Consider the following 23203-nt stretch of genomic DNA (forward strand, 5'->3'; position numbering starts at 1 on the left):
GCAAGCAACTACAAATACTAAATATTTCCTTACTGCTGCATGAAGGAAAAAATTACACAGTATCCTGTCAATATTCAGACACAACTCCAACTCTCCTTGAAAGTTCAATAACTTTTGCAAATATATTTTCTCACTGTTGTGACTATTATTATTATTGTTTTTAGGAAGAACAGACTATGTAAGGCCTCACCGTTCCCATGAAAGGCTTCACTATTTCCCATGACACATTGAAATCCACATTCTTCCTTTAAGTTAGTCTCCAAGACAATGAATTACATATCTATTTGTCAAGCTTGAACTTCAGTTCTCAAGTTAGTGAAATGAAATGGGAGAAAATAATTGATGTCCTATAAGGAATCTATGACACAGCTATAGATCAATAGCAAGACAAGGGGAAGTGAAATTATATTTCTGCCATAGTGGAATATTTCATCTTAGATAGAATTTTCAAAATAAAAACTGCATCTAGAGATACACATTGTGTGACATATTCATTTTGCCAGCTGCCCCTGCAAAAAGTGACTTTTCAAGTGATGGAAAAAAGCGTCAGTTCAAACATCAGAATCACATCATTAGTTTGGCAAGTGTTTTTGTAAGTAAAAGTGCATGAAGAAACCTAGGCATTGCTCAAAGTAGATGAAAATTATGTCAAGTGATGGGAGGGGAAAAGAAAAAATGAAAATATATTTACCCTCCACTGTTCCTTGGCTTGCAAGGTAAGGAGAAGTAGATTTCAGCTTTGGTCTCTGAGTAACTAAGATTAAACCAGAAAACCGCCTTCAGATATTACAGATGAACAGCGTTTTTCAAAGCAGTGTCAGTACAGAGTTTTAAATTAATGAAGCCCATATTACATTCAGCTCTTTAACATAAATATTTGCATTCGCTACAGTATTATTCCATTTTTTAATCAAGGTGGCCCTGCTGAGTAAATGTAGAATACAAACAGTTAACCTTTTAGTGAACTAGGCTTATAGAGCAGAAAATTATGAAGAGAGTTTGAGAAGCTTAACAATTAAGTATCTTTTCTTAACATTTATATAAATGACTGACCACCTCACTGACCCATTTGGCATTGCCACTAACAGGAAAAAAAAAAAGGTTTTGACTAAATTTTAAAATAATGCTTTTCATATTTAGGTATTGACAAAGTGACAGAAATTATGATGGAATCACTGTTTACCCATCACTGTCCTCGTGGTTTGCAGAGAAGGAAAAGATGAGGGCTCCAGGACTGGTCTTGGGAAAGCTAAGATCAGAGATGGAAACTGTCTTGAGATGTTATGGTTGTCTCTCTATGCATATGAAAGCATCACTTTAATCACATCCAAATAAATCAGTATTTGAATTGTGGTTTCTCAGGCATACTCTTCCTACCAAATAAATCATACATGAATTTTTTGTCAGTCTCTATCACCAAAATACCCTAACCACTGGCTAAACACTGCTCCTAGTAGACAATGGCAGTCATGATGTTCCAGAGCTGCCTTTTAACTGCAAGAAATGACAGATCCCCAAATTCACTTTCTAGAATCAAACAAATATTATCAAACTATAAAATGAGAACTAATCAATGAATATATAGCCAAAACTTCAGCCCACATCAAAGATATTGTCAAGTTTTGTAAATTATCTCCTAATATTTAATCTGAAAAACAATTAACTAGCCCTGGTTACTATATTCTTCCTCACCCTTAAAAATCTGAACTTTGGGGCTAAAATAATATATGCTTGGGAAGAAAGGAAATAATAGCTTCTCTGCAGAAAAATGTATACAGGTGAACTTAATAAGGATTTCTATGAAGAGTTTTGCCATCTACTAGAAGAAAAACAACTTGTGCTTTCTTAACCAAAATCTGTAAGAATCTCTAATGGAACCACACCTCCTTGATATACAGGAGCCAGTTTTCATTGTGAAGAGTTATGGAGTACTTCAGACAGAATCTCATATCGAACAGTGTTAGACAAGCATGAGCTGAGTCACATTTATTTTCCAGAAATTAGTGAACAGATATGCAAATGACAAGTGAAATACAAAGATTATGATTAAAACCCCTTGTAACCTACTTGTATAAGAATATATTACTGAAAAAAAAGAGTTTCTGATAAAAGCATAGAGCAAATTCTTAACACAAGCAGAAGATAGGTCAGATAGTAGATACCTCAGAAAATGGAATCAAAATTTTGAAACTGTCATCACACTTCCAAGAACACATTATAGGGAAAGGGGAAGAGCACAGATTTGATGTACCAACAAAGAAAAAATTTCAAACATGGAACTCTTGTTCTGAGAGAACTCTGTTAGACTCCTCCAGTCTAAACAAACAAAATCCTTCAAAAATGCAATAAAAGTTTGTAGACTTGATTGACCGGTGGATGGATTGAAAAAGGTTCAGAAATTTCTCCCTTTCAATGATCTATTTGACTAAACACTTCTCTGTGGCTCTGGGCTATTTACTGTCCTCTCCATCTTCATTTTGTTTGCTGAAAAATGGGAATAACAAGAGCTCCACAAATATGTTTTCTGAACTACCTAGCCAATGCTAGCACCTTTACTAGAACTGCTGAAGAACTGTTAAACACAGCAGTTAAGATGGCAAATATAAACAGAGTACCTGCTTGTGTAAAGGGGAATACTATAGAACATTTGCAAATATCTGTAGAGGTCTGCAGCAGAACACAAGGTTCAGAGTATACCAAAAAAAGAAAAGGAGAGTTCCTGTGTTCAGCATTAAATTTTTCCTATGGAGGAAGAAAAATATTAAAGAAATTAGCTTGTTTCTTTGGGATACATGCAGACAGCCAACAAACCTTTTATCTCCCCAAATAAACATATATTTTTTTCCTCGACATACCTGGACTACCAAATCTTGATCTATTTAAAAAAAACAACCTGAACTTGGGTTTGCAATGCCTACTGTGTTGTCCTTCTTCTCCCTAATAAAAGTACTGTCACTACAGCACAGCTTAAGAGTCATTCTTCATGAGAAATATAGAATCGTAGAATCATAGAATCATCCAGGTTGGAAGAGACCCTTGGGATCATCGAGTCCAACCATCTACCCTACACTACAAAGTTCTTCCCTATATCATATCCCCCAACACCACATCTAAACGTCTCTTAAACACATCCAGGGATGGTGACTCAACCACCTCCCTGGGCAGCCTATTCCAATGCCCGACCACTCTTTCTGTGAAAAATTCTTTGTTAATGTTCAGTCTAAACCTACCCTGTTGGAGCTTGAAGCCATTCCCTCTCGTTCTGTCATTAATTACCTGTGCGAAGAGACCAGCACCAACCTCTCTACAGTGTCCTTTCAAGTAGTTGTAGAGAGTGATGAGGTCTCCCCTCAGCCTCCTCTTCCTCATACTAAACAGTCCCAGCTCCTTCAACCGCTCTTCATATGATTTGTTTTCCAGGCCCTTCACCAGCTTCGTTGCCCTCCTCTGCACTCGCTCCAGCACCTCGATATCTCTCTTGGATTGAGGTGCCCAAAACTGGACACAATACTCGAGGTGTGGCCTCACCAGTGCTGAGTACAGGGGCACAATCACCTCCCTACTTCTGCTGGTCACACTATTTCTAATACAAGCCAGGATGCCGTTGGCTTTCTTGGCCACCTGGGCACACTGCCGGCTCATATTCAGCCGCTTGTCAATTAGAACCCCCAGGTCTCTTTCTTCCAGGCAGCTTTCCAGCCACACTTCCCCAAGCCTGTACCAGTGCATGGGGTTGTTGTGGCCCAAGTGCAGAACCTGGCACTTGCCCTTGAAACTCATGCCATTGATGTTGGCCCAATGATCCAATCTATCTAGGTCTCTCTGTAGAGCTTCCCTATCCTCCTGGGAATCAACACTCCTCCTTAGCTTGGTGTCATCTGCGAACTTGCTGATGATACACCCTATGTCATTGTCAAGATCATCAATAAAGACATTAAACAGAAATGGTGCTAACACTGAGCCCTGAGGCACACCACTTGTGACCGGCCGCCAGCTGGATTTAAATCCATTGAGCACCACTCTTTGGGACCTTCCAGTCAGCCATTGCTTGACCCAGCGGATTGTATGCTCATCCAGGCCGTGTGAAGCCAGTTTTTCCACAAGAATTGTATGGGGGACAGTATCGAATGCTTTTCGAAAGTCCAGGTATACAATATCAACAGCCTTTCCCTCGTCCAATAATCTGGTTATCTTGTCATAGAAGGAGATCAGGTTCGTCTGGCAGGACCTGCCTTCTATAAACCCATGCTGACTAGGCCTGATCCCCTGGTTGCCCATTATGTGGGTTTTGAATGTACTTGAATATTCTGCACAACTGCAGTATTTACACCTTGAACAACTTCTTAACTGTTTTAAAACCACAAGTGAACATGAATAGTCAACAGAAAATAAATCTACAAATAATTTCCTACATATCTCACACACACACACACACAATATTGTAACTGATCAGGAAGATGTCTCAAATACCAATAACGACAAAACTTCACTATAGTAATAACAAAGTAAATATAAAATAAAAAGCAATATAACTTCAAGTAATAATTAGTTATCTCTATCAGGAGACTCTGCATATAATGGAGAAGTTAAAGTTTGATTACTACCCTCACAGTATTTCACAGGCACAGAAGTGCCCAGGACATTATACTATAAAATTCTATTACATGAAGTTATATAATTGGTAAATGGCAATTATGGGTATTAGGACCAATTAGTACTGCAAACGTGAACTAAGAGTTAAAAAAAAAAATCATAATCCAGCATTGTAAACATCATAAACATTGCCTTAAATGAAAGTAGTACCTGACAGAATTTTTATTCTGCAGTTGTTCTTTTCCCCAAAGTAAAGAAAATTAAACCAACATTTCACCAAAAGCACATGCGGAACTCTTCTCATAATTCCTCACTGTCAAGAATACTCAGTTCGCAAGAAATGCCAGATTGGCTTGATGGTATTTCCGGGACTCCAGATGCTTTAGACATGAATTGTGAAACTATCTGTGTTTCATTAAGAGCTGAAAAGAAAATCTGGATTTACAATGCTGAGGAATCTCACTTGCTGGGATAGCACAACACGCTACCCAGCAGAAGTTGTGTTGTTCAAGATGATGCAACTGCAAACACAAGCAAGATACTGAATGCTTAAAAGTCCTCTCTCTATTATGTCAATAAAGGGAAAGATATGCAGCCCAACATGGTGGCAACTGGATCCAATACCTGATTCTAGGCAGAATTCCTAAGAATCTTCTTCTTTTACATTTTCTGGAGTTTAAATTACACCAACAGAAAAATGAAATTGTTTCAAGTTGGTATAAAAGACGAGTCCCTTAGCACTTTGTACCAAAAATGCTTTCTAGCTGCTGATCAAGAAGTATTTGACACAAAACAGTTCTTTAACAGGCTTCCCATTTAATCTTAGAAGCAAAGGTACACAGCAGAAAAAAGGAAGAAAGTGGCAATGACATGAAAACTAAAATGGAATCCCACATTGCTTACCAATCACTATGCGTCTAGTTTCCAAAAAGAATGAGATGTAGACTTGAGGACTAATCCCTAGGTAGCTAAATCAAACATGATAGTAATCTTGAAATAGGCAGTCTCTGCACAAGTGATAACACTGTGGTTTTAAAGGGAAAGAGTCAAGATTGAAAGTATTGTTCATTACCTGAAAAACCACATTAGTTTTTCGGGTTGTGTAGCTCTGTAGAGCACAATAAATGTTAAGTCATTAATCAGAATTCAAGAAATGACTAAGAGATCAAATAGGCTTGAAGAATCTTGGCAAGTAAACGCTTGCTAAAAACAACTAATAAAAAAGTGACCAACTAAGCAATTGGTTTTTAAGAGAGATCATGAATATCACTAAGAGTCCCACTGCAGACGAAATAACATTTAAGCAAGTATTTCACTGCAATCCTTATTGTGCGGCTGGACTTCCCCACCCTTCTTTAGTTGAAAGATCCTTCTATTCTCTCTCATCTCTCCCCGCTCCTCACATTCTCAACACACACACACAAGAAAATAAAAACCAGAATTCATTAGGTTATTCCAAGGAAGTCTTTTAAATGCAAACAACTGTACATGCTAATGGTTCCCATCTCATATCAAGCCTATGCCTAGAATATGTTAATTAAACATTATTATCATATTTTATCACATTTTTAACTCTCCTTCAAATGTGGGATTTATCTTTGCATGGAAACGTTCATGACGAATTCCAGACTAGATCAGACATGGTTTTCTCCATTCTCCCAAACATTGTAAGTGTTGGGAAATTGGTTTGAACTGTGCAGTACAACTTTATAGGCAAAGTGCACAGAATAAGGAGTTGAACTTGGATGTACTGTTATATCAATATATAGAAGACCATTACTGAAATGTTCTCTTAAGGCACTTGATTGTAAGTTATTACTCAGCATGGAAGATGCATTAATGATAAATACTGATTAATATCTTTTAAGAATAAATGCATAAAACTTAGTTCATCTCCATTTCTTGATTTTAAGAATGTTTTGTTGGAATCTGCAAGCTTTGCCATTAATCTGCAATTACAGGCAGTTGGATAGCTACTAAAAGTTTTCTGTCGAATACTCATTTAGTCCACTTTTTACTGCAAGGGAGTTTAGGCAACAACTTGAAACAGACTTTGAACGGAATTGTCATTACTGAAAGGAAATGACATATTTCTTTATGCAGGGACAGTAAAACAAGCAGAACCTTGAGCACTGATAAAACTGTATGTGTTCAGCATCATTTTGAAAGGCATTGGTAAGTTTTAGCTTATTTTCTGAACACAGGAAGTAGAAGAATCATAAAGAATAAATGTTGGCAAGGAAGAACAGGAAAACTATATACTTTAAATTATTATATATTAATAAGTGTAAGTAATGTAAATGTCAAGAAAATACCACCATTCAACGAGTTTCATTTTACTGAAGTCTGGTATAACAGGTTTCAAGGGTGTTTGAATTACATCTACCAGAGAAGGCCAATACTTTCTTTAATAACAACGTTGTGCAGTTTAGTTTAAAAAGTTGTACTCCATCAATACAGCAATACATGTGAAAAGCATGCTTTTATTTCTATTAGCCTTGGACCTATGTTGTCTCACTTACAGGCAGCAAAATGTCTAACTTAAATAACTGCTTTAAATATATTAAAATGAAAGGACCTAAGGGTCCATTCTCCACTACTTTGAAGCCTACATATTCATTGCTATTGATCCTGTTATTTCTGTGGGACTTACTCAACACTTTCAACCATTAGAATAGTTCCGCTCAGGGATTTAAACAAAACTTATATTAGCTTTCACTCTTACCCATCTGCAGTGCTGCATCTTAAAAAGAGAACACTACTATATGTAATAAGACATACCAAAGCCTATTATCATCAAGGACAGCAATACAGACTTGTAAATATATTAGGAAAATAGACCAAAATTAGAAGAGAGTATTTACTGTTTTAGAGCATCATACAAAATTTCCTAAATTAACCTGGTATTTGAGAGAGCAAATTAATTATGATAGTTCTGTAGATACTCTGATTCATGTTAAGCTTAACTAACAATATACCAAAAAGTATGATGAAATCTCTGTGAGAACTTCTATTTGAAATCACATTTTCAAGTATTACCAGGTACAGCTGATGGCATTTCTTGGATGCCAGATGTTTCAGATCTTGAAGAAATGTGCTGCTTTTCATCAAAAGCTGAAAGAAAATCTGGAGTTAAAATGAGAACTGACTTCAGAGCCACAGTATTTGGACAGCAGCTGTTGGGCAGTTCAAGACAACGCTGATGTGAGATCAAGCAAGATGGCAGCAGCTTTAAAAATCAGCTGTGAAATGAGGTGTTAAGTAAACACTGAAGCTGGTGAAATAAAGTAGGGTCAATTCTGGTATCTCATGCTAGGTAGAATTCTTCTCACTGACCTTTTTTAAAAATACCTATTCTTTGAAAGAAAACTGCAACTACCAGAAGAAAATTGAAGGCAACATATGCTAGCAGAGGTCTTTTTGTAGGCAATTTAGTCAGCGTGGTAAGTATTATTTCAGCTTTGTATACACAGAAATGGCTGAGTTGAGAGGGGAGGGGGAGGAAGAAAAAAAAAACAACAAAAAAACCTAGCATCCTGAAAGCAATTTGTCTAAATGAATCTTAGCATTGTCCACAGCCAATGGAAGTGATGGCAATGGATGGAAAAGCTAATGGAATTATATGCTATTTACCCATCACACTCCCCCTGGTTTCCATGGAGGGTTGAGATGTGAATTCCAGACCTGGTCCCTGGGTAGCTAAGATCAAATATGAAAATAATCTTAAAACAATGACTGAGATCGGTCTTTAGATAAGGTAATCTTTGACCCTTTATTAGCATGTCCAAAAGGTCTAAATTTATTTTAGATTTCTTGTATAAACACTTTTAATTGATATTTGTGGTAGCCTACTCCATTCTTTGTCTTGGTTTTGGGGATGTTTTTGATGCATAACATCTAATTTTAAGGCATTTACTATAAGGCCAGCTGTCTGTATCTGATCAGCCGTCATGAAAGAAACATAGTCTATTTCTAGGGGCAGTGGTATATGAAAAACTGAAGAGTAGGTGCTCTTGATGTTAAAAACACTCATGACTGATTACAGTCGAAAGACAAGAAATAAGAAATCTAAGTAGCCCAATTCTTTACATCAAGAGAATGCTGTGGTAGTTCTGAGAGAACATGCCACCTGTGGAGTGAAGTCACACTTGACTAGCTGCTAAAAGTCTAATGAAGATAGTTTGATTTGACTGAAATGACCTTGGACAAAGTAGAGATCTCAACTTTAAAAGGAAACAAAAATACTGCATTCACGCAGAGGCAGGATAACTGTCAGTACCACCCATGGAGTATTAACACAGCTGCATCATGTTTGTGTTCCGTATGAATTCTGCAATAGATAAAAGCTAAGACTTTTCTAAATTTATCTGTGATGAGAAACTAAAAAAACAGTGACCAAAGTTTAACAAATAAAACTAGGGAAAACATGAATAGCGTATGTAGGTTGTAATAAGCTAATCTCCACATGACAACGTTAACAATCATTTACCCAATTTCGCTTCACTGTTGTCAGATATAACAGGTTTGAAAGGTGTCTGAATAGTTACTGTGATAGAGAAATAAGTCATTTTTGTGTGCTAGCATTTGAGAGCACGTTGCCTCTCACAAATACATCGCTAACAAATTCTCTTTTTCTGTAGCTATGTTTACTAAGTTGTACTTAACCAATACAGCAAAAAATGCAAGAAGCTGTCCATTTAGTAAGTTTTATAATTATTAAACTGAAAAATCAATCTGTGCATTTTCAACAATTCTATAAATAAAGATACTTCAAGCATAAGACATGCATCTTTCCCACAGAAGCATTGTATAACACTTATGTAAGCACATTCAAAAAGATTAATGTTCATTGCCCTTACAATACTGAACACTGCTTGTAAACATATCAAGAGAAGATGAAGTTGCTTCAACTAATTTTTCACTCAGAAACCAGCTCTGTATAGGCCTGCTTTGTTGTCTCAGTATAGTATACTGCAGAATCAAAATAACTTATTTTAAAGTTGGTCCCTAGAAAGAGAATGATGTAATAAAATGGCACTTGCATAATTCATCCTAGCATGAACAGAAACACAGGTGAGAACTTCACAGCAACCTTCTACATTTTTTTATGACCACATTCTGGGAAAACTCTCTTGCTCAATTACAAATGTACATATTCATCCTAAAAAACTATGTTCTTCATAAATACACAGAGAGAAAAAATAAATTATTAGCAGAAATAACTGTAAAAATAATTTTTAATACCAAAATGCTATACTGCACCAGACTTTTGAATATTAGAGACTACTTTAGAAGTTACAATAGGAAACAAATGTTCAACAAGAAATCTCTTTAAAAAGTGCTTACTAGCTAAAGACAAAACATTCCTTCCAAAAAGGATATAGTGACAACCCAAAATTCATCAAAGCTTGCCAATTTCCTCTCATCTGCTAACTTCTGCCCAACTATCCCCGCCATAATCCTTCAGTAATATGATACTACCCTGAAGTAGCCAGATCATATCAGGGATCACTTACTTGAGGCTAGAACTGCTGGACACAGGCAATTATTACAAATAACACGAAGCCTTAGTGAACAAATGAAAGACCACTGCAGTCAACATTAAAAAGCCAGGACAAACAGCAAACATTGGAATAGTACTACTTAAATGTCAAGAAGTATCAAAGATTTGAAATAAAACAAATGCCATTTACCAGTCTCTCGCTCTGACATTTTTGCAGATGTGGATGTTTGGGGAGTAGGAGTAACATGAAGAAATTCATGTGAGGCTGGAAAAAAAATTGTGGCTTGTTATTTAAAAGATACATAAACCATCACACCATGGCTGCATTGGCAACAATGGACTCGATGGTTTAGTGTCTAAATAATAAGGAACTGAGGAAACATAAAAATACATTCTGCAAAATAAGCAAAATTTAAAAAAGAAAGAGGTTGATATGCAAAGATGTATAAAAACACATAAGTATGATGCAAAAAATGAAATGGAACATCAAAAGAAGAATGGAAAAAAATCCCTTGAGGTTAGTAGGAATGTAAGACTGAAAAAGTGCAAAAACGCTGGGCAAAAGGAGGCAAAGAGAAAGCAAATTCATGAGATGATGATACTGAAACAAATCCAGTTTAAAAAAATGGCAAAAATCAAAGAACAGAAAAAGGGATCCAGACAATATCTCCAGACAGGGAAAGAGAAAGAAATAGCCTCAGCCCACCCAATTTTCAATGCATCTGATACAAGTATCTGATTTCTCCACTGTAAAAACAAGAAAGCTAAAAGTCCTTTAAGAAATGGAAAGCAAGAAATGTAACTTCCTTGGAAAAGATCCTGAAATTCATGACATATCTCAGCTGATCAGAAAGCAAAACACATTGCCACAATAACACTGCAGGACACTTAATATGGGTCATTACACTTCTAACTTGACTTGACTTCACATCTGTAGGCTTACCAGCCTGCTCATGTAATGTTTTTGTTAATTCATGGGCACAGGACTGGTCTTGTACACCTGCCAACGTGAAAGAAGCTATCGCCACGAGCACCTCCACCCTTTGTGGTTAAGTATCATACCCAATGCCTCAAATAAATACGGATTTTCACGTACGGCAGTTTCATCTCTATACTTTTGCTTCACCCCAACATAGGCCCAAGAGAAATAACAGTTTGGCTAAAAGCACAACAGCATCTCATGGGACAATCCCCATCTTGCACTGGTACCAGATCTGCAAGAAATATCATTACCAAATTGGGTTGGCAGCACGGTCAGGCGCCAAAGGCTGCTGGTGCTTTGAAACTTGAAGAAACATGCTGTAATTCACCCAAAGCTGAAAAGACGCATCGTTCTCAAAACCCTAATGTGACCTCAAAAGCTGCTGTAGAGCAGAGCGTTCCGAATTCCGGGTAGTGACAATGTAAAGGTGTGAAGAAATGACAACCAGCCGCCTTCAAAGTCAGCGGTGAAGCAAACAATCGCTGCAGCATTGGACCAGGAAACCCTGGTGGGCAGCTGAACTGCAGTGCTGTCCTCTTGTGCCAGCCCAGATGGAACGTGCCTTGTAAAAATGCCGTCGTATTTGAATGTGTCAGAGAAAGAAGGACTGCTACCAAAACACAAAGAAGCAGAGGAATGGCAGGTGAAGGCAAGGTGCGATATCATGTTCTCTACGCAAGCAGTCTCTCAGTCCCTGCCAAAAATGCTCGTCAGCAATGGAAAAAGCATGGGATCAAACAACAGAACTGCAGAACAAGTGTGGCGAGTGCTTCGGCAAGCCAAGCTGCACCAACAGGTCTTCATACTCTCCATGGAAGATGACAAGGATGGCAGGCGGCTGGGATGGGAAGCGTGATGGGAAGCGAGAGAGAAAGGGGAAAATGGAAAAAGAAGGGGTTTTGCTAGTTACCCATCACGGTTTGCTGGATTGCCGGGGAGGAAGCAGTGGTGGACTTCAGCCTTGGTCTTCGAGTAGCTAAGATCAAACACAAACACCACCTTCAGATCCTCAGACAGGCTGCTGTCGCGTGCGTGGTATCAAGACAGAGCTATAAACAAGGAGACGTGGCCCTGCTTGGGGCAGGCTTCCATGTCACAGCATCACTCCCCATAGTAGCATGATGCTATCTTTCAAGTGGCATCGGTAGCCCGAGGTAACAGAGTAAACCTAGAAGTGGAACCCCCACAAAGGTAGGAGAAAGCTTACAAATGGAGCAGGTCCTAGTACAAAGCCATAAGGGACCCATTGCATTGTGGACGCGCTTTTCAGGACATCAAAACACCTGAACGGGCTCATCGCTGCAGAGCAAAGCACTGCCAAAGTAATCAACATATGAAGGGAATCGCTGGCTATTTACCCATCACAGTCCTTGTGGTTTCTGGTGAAGCAGATGAGGGGGATTCCAGGTCCGGTCTCTGGCTTGCTGCGGTCAGACATGGAAACGATCTTGAGATACCCACACAGACTTGCCTCGGCAGTACAAGCAGCACCAGTTCACAACATCCCAAATGTCCCTATTTAAGGCAATACATCCCTTCTCCTGGCAATATCTTGTGGCTCAATGACCAAATCAGTAGTCAACCATTTTGCCGTGTTTGCAACTGCCACAATACTCTCAGAAACTCAGTAGCTAAATGGCTCTGCTGATGGCTAAATGTCTACTTCACCAAACTACTCCTTACATTTTGCTGAAAGATGCCAACAGTCATTGCAGAGGAAACATGGGAACCAAGAGACCCAGCTTTGTATTGAAAATTCAAGATGTTTTCTCAGTTTTCCCTAGAATCTCCCAAGGCCTTCATTCTATGGGTTAGAATTCTTAGTCCCTCGCCTAATAAAGTACAGTGATTCTGTAGAGAAATGCCTGCAACCAAGTGACCAAACACAATTTTTCTGCAGAATTCTAGCATGTCTTTCAACTACTTACATTTGTACAGTCCATCGTACACTGAAGAATAAGTAACTCCCCTAAAGTGTCTTCCTTATACTCTCTTATCCTAATTTTGTACAGAGAAAATGTATAACCTAACACATAAACCAGCGTAAAATCTAGTCACATTTTTCAGACATGCACAAAGATGAAGAAGTTGGTGGTAATAAGGAAATGGTGCCTAGTGAATTCTCTGGGATTTTTTTATATTCCCAGCCTTTAGAAATTTAAACCCTTCTGTTCATTTCCCTTCTATGTGTTCTTTTTCTGGCACCTTTCAATGGCTCACCAACCAAATCAGTAACTGGCTTTTTCCCATGGTTAAAATCTCACAGAGTGCTCTTAAGAACAGCAGCTAAAGCTTTTTACACCTGTGGAGAAGCTTTTGCATCCAATGTACAAAAGGACCATATTTGATACATTAGCTCTTATTTAACCATTCCAAATAACAGGCCTCCATATATAGGCAACCCTTCACAAAAAAAAAACAAAAAACAAACCAACAGATGACAGCCCCACAGGACAATCTAGTTAATCATTTACAAACATAAGAAAAATTAATCTTATCATTCCAACATTTCGTTCCTAATTTCTCAAACATAGCAGCAGATACAACTGCGCTCTCTCTCTCCAGTTACATTTTTATACAGAGCAAGTCAGAATAAACCCTCAATTTAGCAAAGCATTGTTGTGTCTTTTGAGAGACTGCCTAGATGTCAGGAGAGCTACAGTGAAGAGAGATATCATTACCAGCTGAGATTGGTAGCATTTCTGGCATGCCAGATGTAGTGGACCTTGAAGAAAGAGGTTTCCTTTCACCTAAATCCGGAAAGATAATCTTGCGTTAAAAGGCTTCATTGCCTCAAAACTACAATGGCTCAAAAAAGGAGAACAAATTATGAGTAAAAATTAGCAAACTGGGACAGCATGGAATTTTTGCCTAGAATTCCAAGGATCAAGAAGGAGGATATCAGGTGCTGAAACTCAAGCATGAAAAGGATGACAAAACAGGAACTGTACCAAATGAAACATACAACCTGTCTTTTGTCAGACATATGAATAGCTGACAGTTGCACTCAATCTCCCCGTTAATAATGGATTTCCTTCAAAAATTAATTTCTTCCAAAAACATATGCATCAGGCGTTACTCTATTGGCATGCTAATGAAGTGAAATCTTTCCAACAGGCTCTCATCTTACTTTTTTTTTTTTCTTCTTCTTTGCATAACTGTCAGCGGTCCCAGGTAAATAACTAGCTCTTACAAACTCATGCATGAAATAAGAGAAACACATGACAGAAATTTCCTAAGGACCAACGAGCCAGTGTCTCAGTCTTCAATTACATGTTTTTATAGTGCCAGTTTCAAAATCTGGGCACTTAGAATTATGTCTACGTTTATACAGAAAGGCTAAAAGAAGAGCTACATTTTCAAAAGGTGTTGGAATTTCTGAAGTTTCCATTAATTTCTTAGGACTCTGAGGACTTGAGCAAATCAGGATATTCCACTTACGAAACTCAGGCGTGGACAGGTCTACTTAAATTTAGTATTTAGTTTAAGTCCAATTTAATTTTAAAGCTAAGAATTACATGTTGCAGCCAAATATGGAAAAACCTCTAAACTACTAGTTCAATATTTCATATAAAATGTCATAAAGAAACCTGCTATTTGATACAGCAATTTCATACCTGGAGTTATTCTTCATTTATGTCAAACTGAACAAACTATTTAATGAGAGGCACTATGTCTCCTCTGAAAATTACTAACTGTCAAGAGGATTAATCTTATGAGAAATCATTACCAGATCTGGTTGGTTGCACTTCTGTGGTACCAGATGTTTTGGATCCTGAAGAAACAGGCTGTGTTTCCTCAAAAGCTGAAAAAAGAATCTGAGCTTAAAATGCTGAGACCTGTGACTTAATGGATTAGCATCAAATAGCTTAGTGAAGGCTGTGCAGTTCCAGATGATGCTAACGCAAAGCTAAGCAAGATGGCAGATGGCCTGAAAGTGAGACACGAGACAACTGAGACAACTGTGCCATGACAACAGGAGATGATGGCTTGCAATACAGTCTTCTGCCTGAAAGAATTCTTGCATTCTTATTACATTTTCTAGGATAAGAGCTGCAGCTATACAAAAAGAAATAGCTCATGATGAGATATGACAACACTGTTTTAACCAGTTTTTAAGCCAGTAACAAATAGGTTTTTCAGCTAGTTAGGCACAAGAATGGTGAATGAGCAGCTCTCTGTGAGCGTTGGTAGCCAAGATTCTAAAGCAGCTCTTAAAATTACCATTTGCAGATCTACATGATGCTAAGATAATGGAAAAAAATCATGGAAATAATCTGCTGATTACCCATCTCCATCTCTCTGGTTTCTGCAGAAGGTAGAGATAGGGATTTCAAGGCTGGACTCTGAGTAGCTAAGAGCAAACATGAAAAAAAATTTATGACACCGAGACCGACACTCTCCTTTCAAGTAGTACAAAATCTAATTTTAACTCAACTAGTAAGTTTTTGTTTGGTTTGAAGGTCTCTTCTTTCAATTAATTTTTACCCCATTCAAACTTTGCCATACATTATCTAATCAGGCTGAATCCATAATACTTAAGAGGTTTTTCTTCACAGAGAAGCAGCTACAACCCAAACACAATGCATTTGATCTTCACAGCACTCACAGGTCTGTATACACTGGTTACTGTTACATCACGTATAACTATTTTAAAAGGAGGTGCAATGGGAAAAGGTGAAAAATAAAAAAGAGTAGTACAATGAAGTCAGTAAAATAATCATGGAAGTTAGTAGAGAGCATCTTGTATCTGTTATGCTGTAACTAAGACTATTACAAAGACCTTATGGTTATTTCGCATTGAAGTATGGATAACCTCAAGTGTGCTTTAATGAAAATAGGGAATCAAGGTGGAATTGGGCACTCATACCTAAAGGCCATCATGAAGGAGTTTCCACCGTGTGCAGGTTTTGCACTACTGTCCTGCTTCTAAGAAACAGATCCTATTCAACTGTGTGTACAGGCCAGTAAGTACCATTCTTCCCAGTAAACTTAGCTGCACCAGACACTTATGTCTGTTTAGGTTATAATATAATTGTAAGAGAAAATTTCAATCTATATTTTTAACTGGTCTTTATCAAGATGAGGTTTTTTGAAAAGCAGTTATACCAGAATTTTAAAATTAAACTTCTCTGAATGCTTGAGATTGAGAAAAACATCCAAACATGTAGGATTCATGTCTAATGTAGGCCATATGAATATAAGCCAAAAAGTGAACAGGCTTTTATTTCATATATTGGATCTGCTTCCCCATTTCCTTTCAATCCACCTTCTCACATTAACAAATATGAATCCAGGTTGCTATCCTGATATAGCTGGACTCAGCAGTTGGACCAGATGGTTGTTGTTGTTCCCTTCCAACTGGAACTACTCTCTTTATATTTATAAGAAGAAAATAATACCAACAAAAGCCATATGATTCACGGCTTTTGGCAAAAGCTTCCATTGATCCATTTACATCCAGCAGGAACTATGAGAGATCTCCCTGAGGCATCAGAACACTGAAGGCATGTTAACAAAGCTATCTTTTCAGAAAGGTTTGAATTCAAAATATACCGACCACACAGGAAGTTTAGAAAACAAAGGAGATATCTCCCTCTGGTACAATCGAGATAGATAGAAAAATAAAGAAAAAAGTTCTACAGGGGAACTAGGGCAGAATACAGGTCACACACACTTACACCCCAGAAATTAAATTTTGCTTTCTTTGCTGATTTTATGACAGCAGGTGACCAAGGCATGCAGAGGCACAGTGCAGAGAGATCTTCTCTGTAGGACCTCCCCCTCCTCGCTCTCACAGAATATCTTTGACTTCAGCATTGACTTCATGGGGAGCACAGATTCTCCAGCTGACCCAATGGCTGGGCCCAGCCTCACATAATTAAATCCCACTTTTGCTAAGTGGAACTATTTGGCAGGAATGGAAGACATGAGAACAAAACCAGAATAAATACTTGAATGAAACATGTATTTTGCCTCAACTGTTATTATTTTTCCTTTACTGCTGAGACAAATATAGGATTAGGTTATTGTTCCCCAGCAGAAAGCAAAAATACTTCCCATCCCTAATAATTTTCAAGTTTTCAGCTATATTATAGTAAATTGGTTCTTAAATCACCAAATGTGTCTGTCTTCAATGCTGCCTCTAATTGGATTTAAGCAAATTTTTTTCACTATAGTGAAAACAAATACATGTCTCCATCCCCTCAAACATATCTGGAAAAGAGCTGTCAAAAATTGTAGCAAATTAAGAAAAAATTGTGAAGATAATTTTCATGTTTTTGAGAATTAGGTTCAAATATGCATTTCAAGAAGTAAGAGATGCTCCTGGAAATGATTTGGCAGAACGCATTAAGTAAAAGTATGCCATCAAAATAAACCGACGTTACTATATGATAACTTCTTGACTAATGCTTAGTGAAATATAAATCCATATTGATTCAAGGTCACTCTAGTTAACTAGTGTAATAGTGGTATATATAGATAGCAGCAACAAGCAGTTGTTTTGGCAGAATGAGATATTTATGACTAACACAACGACACAGTGTAGAGAAATACAGGCCTGTTAAGAAAGCAGAGGTTTTGAGAAGGGAATACACAGGATATGGTGTAGAGTAGAGGCATAGGATGATAAGAGATGCAGACCAGGCTTGGCACTGGAGACCCCATGCCATAAACAGATCAGTGATGGTCAGTTATAAAAACTGCACACCTGGAGCTGGACAAAAAATACTTTAGGAGTAACAACAGAACAACAGAAATAGTATCTAACATACACAAATGGCACCATATACAGTAAATTCAGATATAAGGTGTCAGAAGGAAGAAACAAGAGAGGAGGAAGAAATCATCAAACATGAACGCCATATTCCTCCCAGCACAGGACTCCAGATGCTCATAACTTGCTGAAACATCCCCACTCATCATCAACACAAGCATGAAATCACAAAGCTTAGGACTCAGAAGTGTAGTGGAAGGGTGTGCAATACATCAGGAAAAAGGGTAGAAACTAAGAAGTTTGAGTGTTACTATTTTAATTATATTACTGCTGTTATTGAGGGCTTTCCTGTAAGTAAGTACTCCATGTGCATTGATATTCTTTGTTTTACTGTAGGAGTTAAGTCTGGACTAATGATGATTCTTGAATTAGATATCTTGAATAGATATTAGAATTAGATTGTTAAGATTTCCATTACACTAACAATAAATGATTGGCTTTATATACATATACATGTATATGCATATACATATATGTAAATACATAGGTCTATAAATGTCTACATACCTGTGAATGTATGTGTATATATACATATAAAATATAACTTTAAAAAAACAGAAAGAAAAGGTGTGTTTCCTCTTTGCCTGTAAGAAGATTTTGACCGTAACATTTTGGCCCTAACACAAGTAAAACTATTTTGAAAATGTGAGCATGCCATACTTTCTCAAATATCAGGCTTTTCTAAAGCGTCCTGAAGTTCATCACCAAACAACTAAGGAATCCAGAAATAAGCAAACACTTACGAATATTTAAACCACAACAAGATCTACAAATTATGGCACTATTTTAAACAAATGTACAAATATTTGGAAAACTACATGAAAACCCACAGAACTGATGTTGACTGGAACAGTACTCCCAACTGTGAAATACAGTCAGTCTCAGAAGCCCATGGGATATTTCAAAGAAAATTATACTAAGAGTACAGATTTTAGCTAAATATAAATTGCCATCATCATTCTATAGATAAAAGTTAGTCCGTATAGCCTCATGAGTTCTTGGTTTTTTGGCTGGTTTTTAAAATGAAGGATTAGCAAAACCACACTTAGAATGAAAGAAGAAATTTGCAAATTTTGTGAAGAAAAAGCTAACAGCTACCATATTTTACATACAGAATGTTATTATTGCAGCTGAAGCATTAAAACCTACCAGCCACAGAAACAACAAAAGAATTAGATCATTTCCCACTGAAGCTTACTCAAATTTACAAAGAAAGTAATTACCAAGTTCTGTCAATGGACTTTTTGGAGCATCAGAGATTCTGGATCCAGAAGCAAGTGGCTGTATTTCATTAGAAGCTATGATAAAAGAAATAATCGAGGCTTTACTTAATTATGAATATTACAAGATAGTATGGAACTATATTTTGGCTTATAAACCACTCACTCCTGAAACCAATGATATTTAATACAAAAAAGTAGTTCCAACCTAGAAAAAAAACACTTAACTTTGTCACTTAAACAGGTGTGTGGAATATGAATGAAATCACCTTTTCCCTAGTCATAATAGAAAGACCCATCGATCACAGGAATTTGGTAATGAATATCCATCAGTAACTGTGACCACCTAGTTTTGAAATTAAGCACTGGCACATCTTGATTAAGTTTCATATTTTAATCTTAAGATGATTATGCTTAAAAAAGTTATTGAAAGTTAGATTGAAAATTAGATTGACTAATGGTTAGCTTTAGTAAATTCTGGAAACCTGCTTGCAACTGTAAATGAAAAAGGACAAAAGAGAGAGTAGGACATTAACATGAATCAATAGGATTATGTAAAAATATGTTTATTGAGAAGCATTAGCAGTCCTCTTCATGGGAAGATCTGTATCTCAGTCCTGCAAATGCTGATGATCTTTTGTTTACAAAAAAAAATATTAAAAAACCACAACCTTAAGTTTAAATTTGTGTTAATAGCTTTGCATGGTTTGGGGATTAAAATAGAGGCAATAAAATCAACATTGGAGAATTTAGAATTCTGAATGCAAAAAGTAAGTAGATGCTGCTACAAATCACAAAACTAACAATACTACTACTTAGATCAGAAATCTGTCATTCTGAGACATCTCTATGAAAAAATCAGCAGAGCTCTTTTTTCCTTCAGGACAAATACAACTACATCATGTCACATGCAATATAAAATTTTCCTTTTGCATCACCGTTGATGCTATTTAAATGAAACTGTCATCAGAAGAAAATCAAGGAGGGAATTATTTCAATTCTGTCACTGAGGTTAATTTTACTGATGGAAATGTTATGTGATGTCAATCATGCAGATCACAAAGAAAGCATTACTTTGAAAAATAAAATTTAATCACTCAGTCAAATCTGCTATCAATAATCGTATGTATAATAGCCACAGTTCAGCCAGAGCTAGATGTATCCTGCTTTACATTTCACGTATGAGTTGCTGGAAAGACAAAGGGAACCAGAAAATTTTAATAAGAACTTCCTTTGGAGTCAGTATAAAAAGGGATGCAGCAAGTAGTAGAAAAATTCTTCTGGAGATGAAAAAAAGCATTTAATGTACTAAGAAGGTAAAAAAGCAGCAAAATTAGTTACCCAGTATGTTTTGAGTTTGCACCAATTCGGGTTTAGGTGTTGATTTATATTCCTCAGGTCCATGTTTTTTCTCAGCCTGAGCTAGAAGAAAGAAGCTTTGTTTAATTTAGAATTCTTCAGAGCTTTTCTTTATCTACTGACCAAAGCCAGCTGCTTTTCTTACCACCATTTAATGCCACCTGATTAGAATAACTTCTGCAACAGCTCGACTCCGTCATGATTAATATTTATTTTTGTTTTCAGATGTGAAATCTATATGATATTTATGATTTATTTTGTTGCACCTTTACGTAAGCAAACTAAAAGTCACAAAGAGCAAAGCTAAGATCAGAAGCTTACACTGTACTTCCATTACAGCCTTCCAAATTCATTATGCTGCACATTATAAACAAGATCCATTACACCACAAAGTGTATTTACAAATATTTTCCCTGCTATTCTCATTTTTTTAATCCTTCTAATAAAAAATTATCATGAAAAGAATAAAGATTCACCTAGAACACCTTAGCTCTTTCATCTTTCTAGTAATAATATAGCAGGCTTTTGACTTCATTCATTCTTCTAATTCTACTTCTTCAGGGTAAAGCACAGGCAGTTTATTAAACAGACATTAAATGTTCCTAAATGGAATTGCTGACCATATTTTAATAAACTAGTGCATAATTATACTCTTCCAACTGTTTCACATAACATTTAATTCCTATGGTATGTAAGTCAAGATCACTTTTTTCCTTTCCATCTTGCTGGAGGTCCCACAGTGTTTAATCAGGCATACAGTACATACAGCAGGTAATCTCAGATTATAAAATTATGTGGAACACAGGATAGTAAGGTCTCAGTTTTGCATGTGATAAAAGCATTAATTCTTTCCACAGAGCAAATTGCACAGTATTTAGCATCTCTTAGTATTTAGAGGAGATCTTTAATATTGGTGATCAGCATCAATATAGCACTAAGATTTAGTATTCATTCAGTTTAATAAAAGATCACTTTCTTTTTGAGATACAATAGAAGCCAGTTTTGTTTTCCTGTGTGCTCTCCACACTTTTTCCACAGTCAACTGAGCATGCTTCAAGCAAGAACTGATTACGTAGGTTTATAAACTTCTTATTTCATTCCCAAAGAAAACATGCTGTTTTCCAGATTCTAAATAGTTACACAGATGCTACTACAGTTACAACCATTATACTATATTTTCTGCTTCAGAGTATGGTGCTTTTCAGTGCCACAAAAGCTGGCATCTCCACAGATGCTGCCTTCTTAGAACCCAGTTCAGCTTCTGGTAAGTCAGTTAAAGTGCTCTTACTGTCATCAGTGGAAGGAGGATTTCATTCTACAGAGAATTTAAAGAAATTTATCTCTATGAAGCTTGTGGGAGCTTGTGTTCACCCATAAGAGATCCAGAAACAACAACAAAGAAACCCATACTGTATTTCAAAAGCTAACATTTCTTATTGGTGAAATGTAATAATGAAAAAAAAACAAACCCAGAAAATCCAACAAAAAAGTAAATATAGAAATTTAGAACTCATTATGCTTTAGGTTTTTTAGAGGTCAGATGGTTTACACTCATATGAAGCACATCTCTTGTCAGCTAAGTTAGCTGAGCAAGCTAAACAAGAAACATGTGTAGAACTGCGACAAAAGAAACCAGGCTCTACTCTGTTTTGCATGGAATATTGTAGGGATGTCATGTTCCCTTCTTCCGCCACAATTGGAATTAAGATATTCTGATGGAAGCACTAATCTCACCCCTTCTCATATCCCACATGAGCACAAGGGGAAGCCTTCAGGGGCCAGAAGGACAGGAGGAATAGAACTTGAGAAACATGGCAGCAAAGGAGTTATTCCTACTAAACATTAAGCCTATTTTGGATTCACAGGTGGTACTTTTCATTTCAAGCCTATTTTCTGTTTTACAAATCTACTTTGATAAATTTCTGGTACAATCTCCTACATAGAGAAATAACTTGCTCTTTTTTTTAAAACTAATTCTTCCATGTCTTGACAAATATGCTGATACTTCTAACCATTGGTTAGATCCAGTTTCCCTGTGAAGTTAACAAAAGAGCTCACACTTGATTCAATTGAGAGAAAAAAAATATTGTGGTAGCTTGAGGTATATTAGGCATCATTTTAAATATTGAAGGAAGAAGAAAAAAAAAGGCATTATGAATTTGTGCTGTTGTGTTAAGAATAAATTAGTCCTAAGTGGAAAATATTGTAACAAGCCTGGCAAAAACAAACCATGAAAGAGCTTACTAACTGGTCTTTCCATGGAAGTGCATGCCAAGGGAGGGGAGGCCTGAAATTAAGAAAATGATGGGATGCATGGCTGACAAATACACCAAAAAAAGTTACTGAACTGCATCACATCACGAAACACACCCTTTGACAAATACTCAGTGGAATACAAGAGCAGCCCAGCTACTTCAAGATCCTTTCTTCGCTTCTTGCATGACTGATGACACAACGGCTGCTACAGCACACAGCTCCTTTTAGATCAGCCATCTGTTGCCACATTTGGCACCAGTCCTTAAAACTTTCACAGCAAATAATTACTATGCCTTATTCAAAGAATCCAGTATGATCTTCAAATAGAGAAATTTGCATTAAATATAATGAAGTAGATCTTACTGATAAACTGAATTGGGCCTATATATTACCTGGTCTCTCAGATGCAACCCTTGCAAAAGGTTGGTACTCAGATCTCTCGCTTAAGTTCCTTGTGAAATCTGGCTCAAATGCTGAAGTATTCAAGTTATATTTGCATATGCTATGGCTAG

At 36.9% G+C, this 23203-nt stretch overlaps 1 protein-coding gene across 1 annotated transcript in view; it reads right to left on the reverse strand.

Annotated features, from left to right (window-relative positions):
- Positions 1–23203, reverse strand: part of ABI3BP (ABI family member 3 binding protein) — a 163858-nt gene that overhangs the window by 72380 nt on the left and 68275 nt on the right. Inside the window, exons 11-20 of the mRNA XM_074163979.1 lie at positions 20418–20498; positions 19080–19154; positions 15367–15432; positions 14804–14883; positions 13760–13847; positions 12437–12502; positions 11989–12054; positions 10287–10361; positions 8227–8292; positions 7633–7719 (exon numbers count right to left, since the gene is read on the reverse strand). Coding sequence (XP_074020080.1) covers positions 7633–7719; positions 8227–8292; positions 10287–10361; positions 11989–12054; positions 12437–12502; positions 13760–13847; positions 14804–14883; positions 15367–15432; positions 19080–19154; positions 20418–20498 — 750 coding nt within the window. The remainder of the gene's footprint in view (positions 1–7632; positions 7720–8226; positions 8293–10286; positions 10362–11988; positions 12055–12436; positions 12503–13759; positions 13848–14803; positions 14884–15366; positions 15433–19079; positions 19155–20417; positions 20499–23203) is intronic.

This window comes from Numenius arquata, chromosome 1 (assembly GCF_964106895.1).
Source record: "Numenius arquata chromosome 1, bNumArq3.hap1.1, whole genome shotgun sequence".
Lineage (NCBI taxonomy): Eukaryota > Metazoa > Chordata > Aves > Charadriiformes > Scolopacidae > Numenius > Numenius arquata.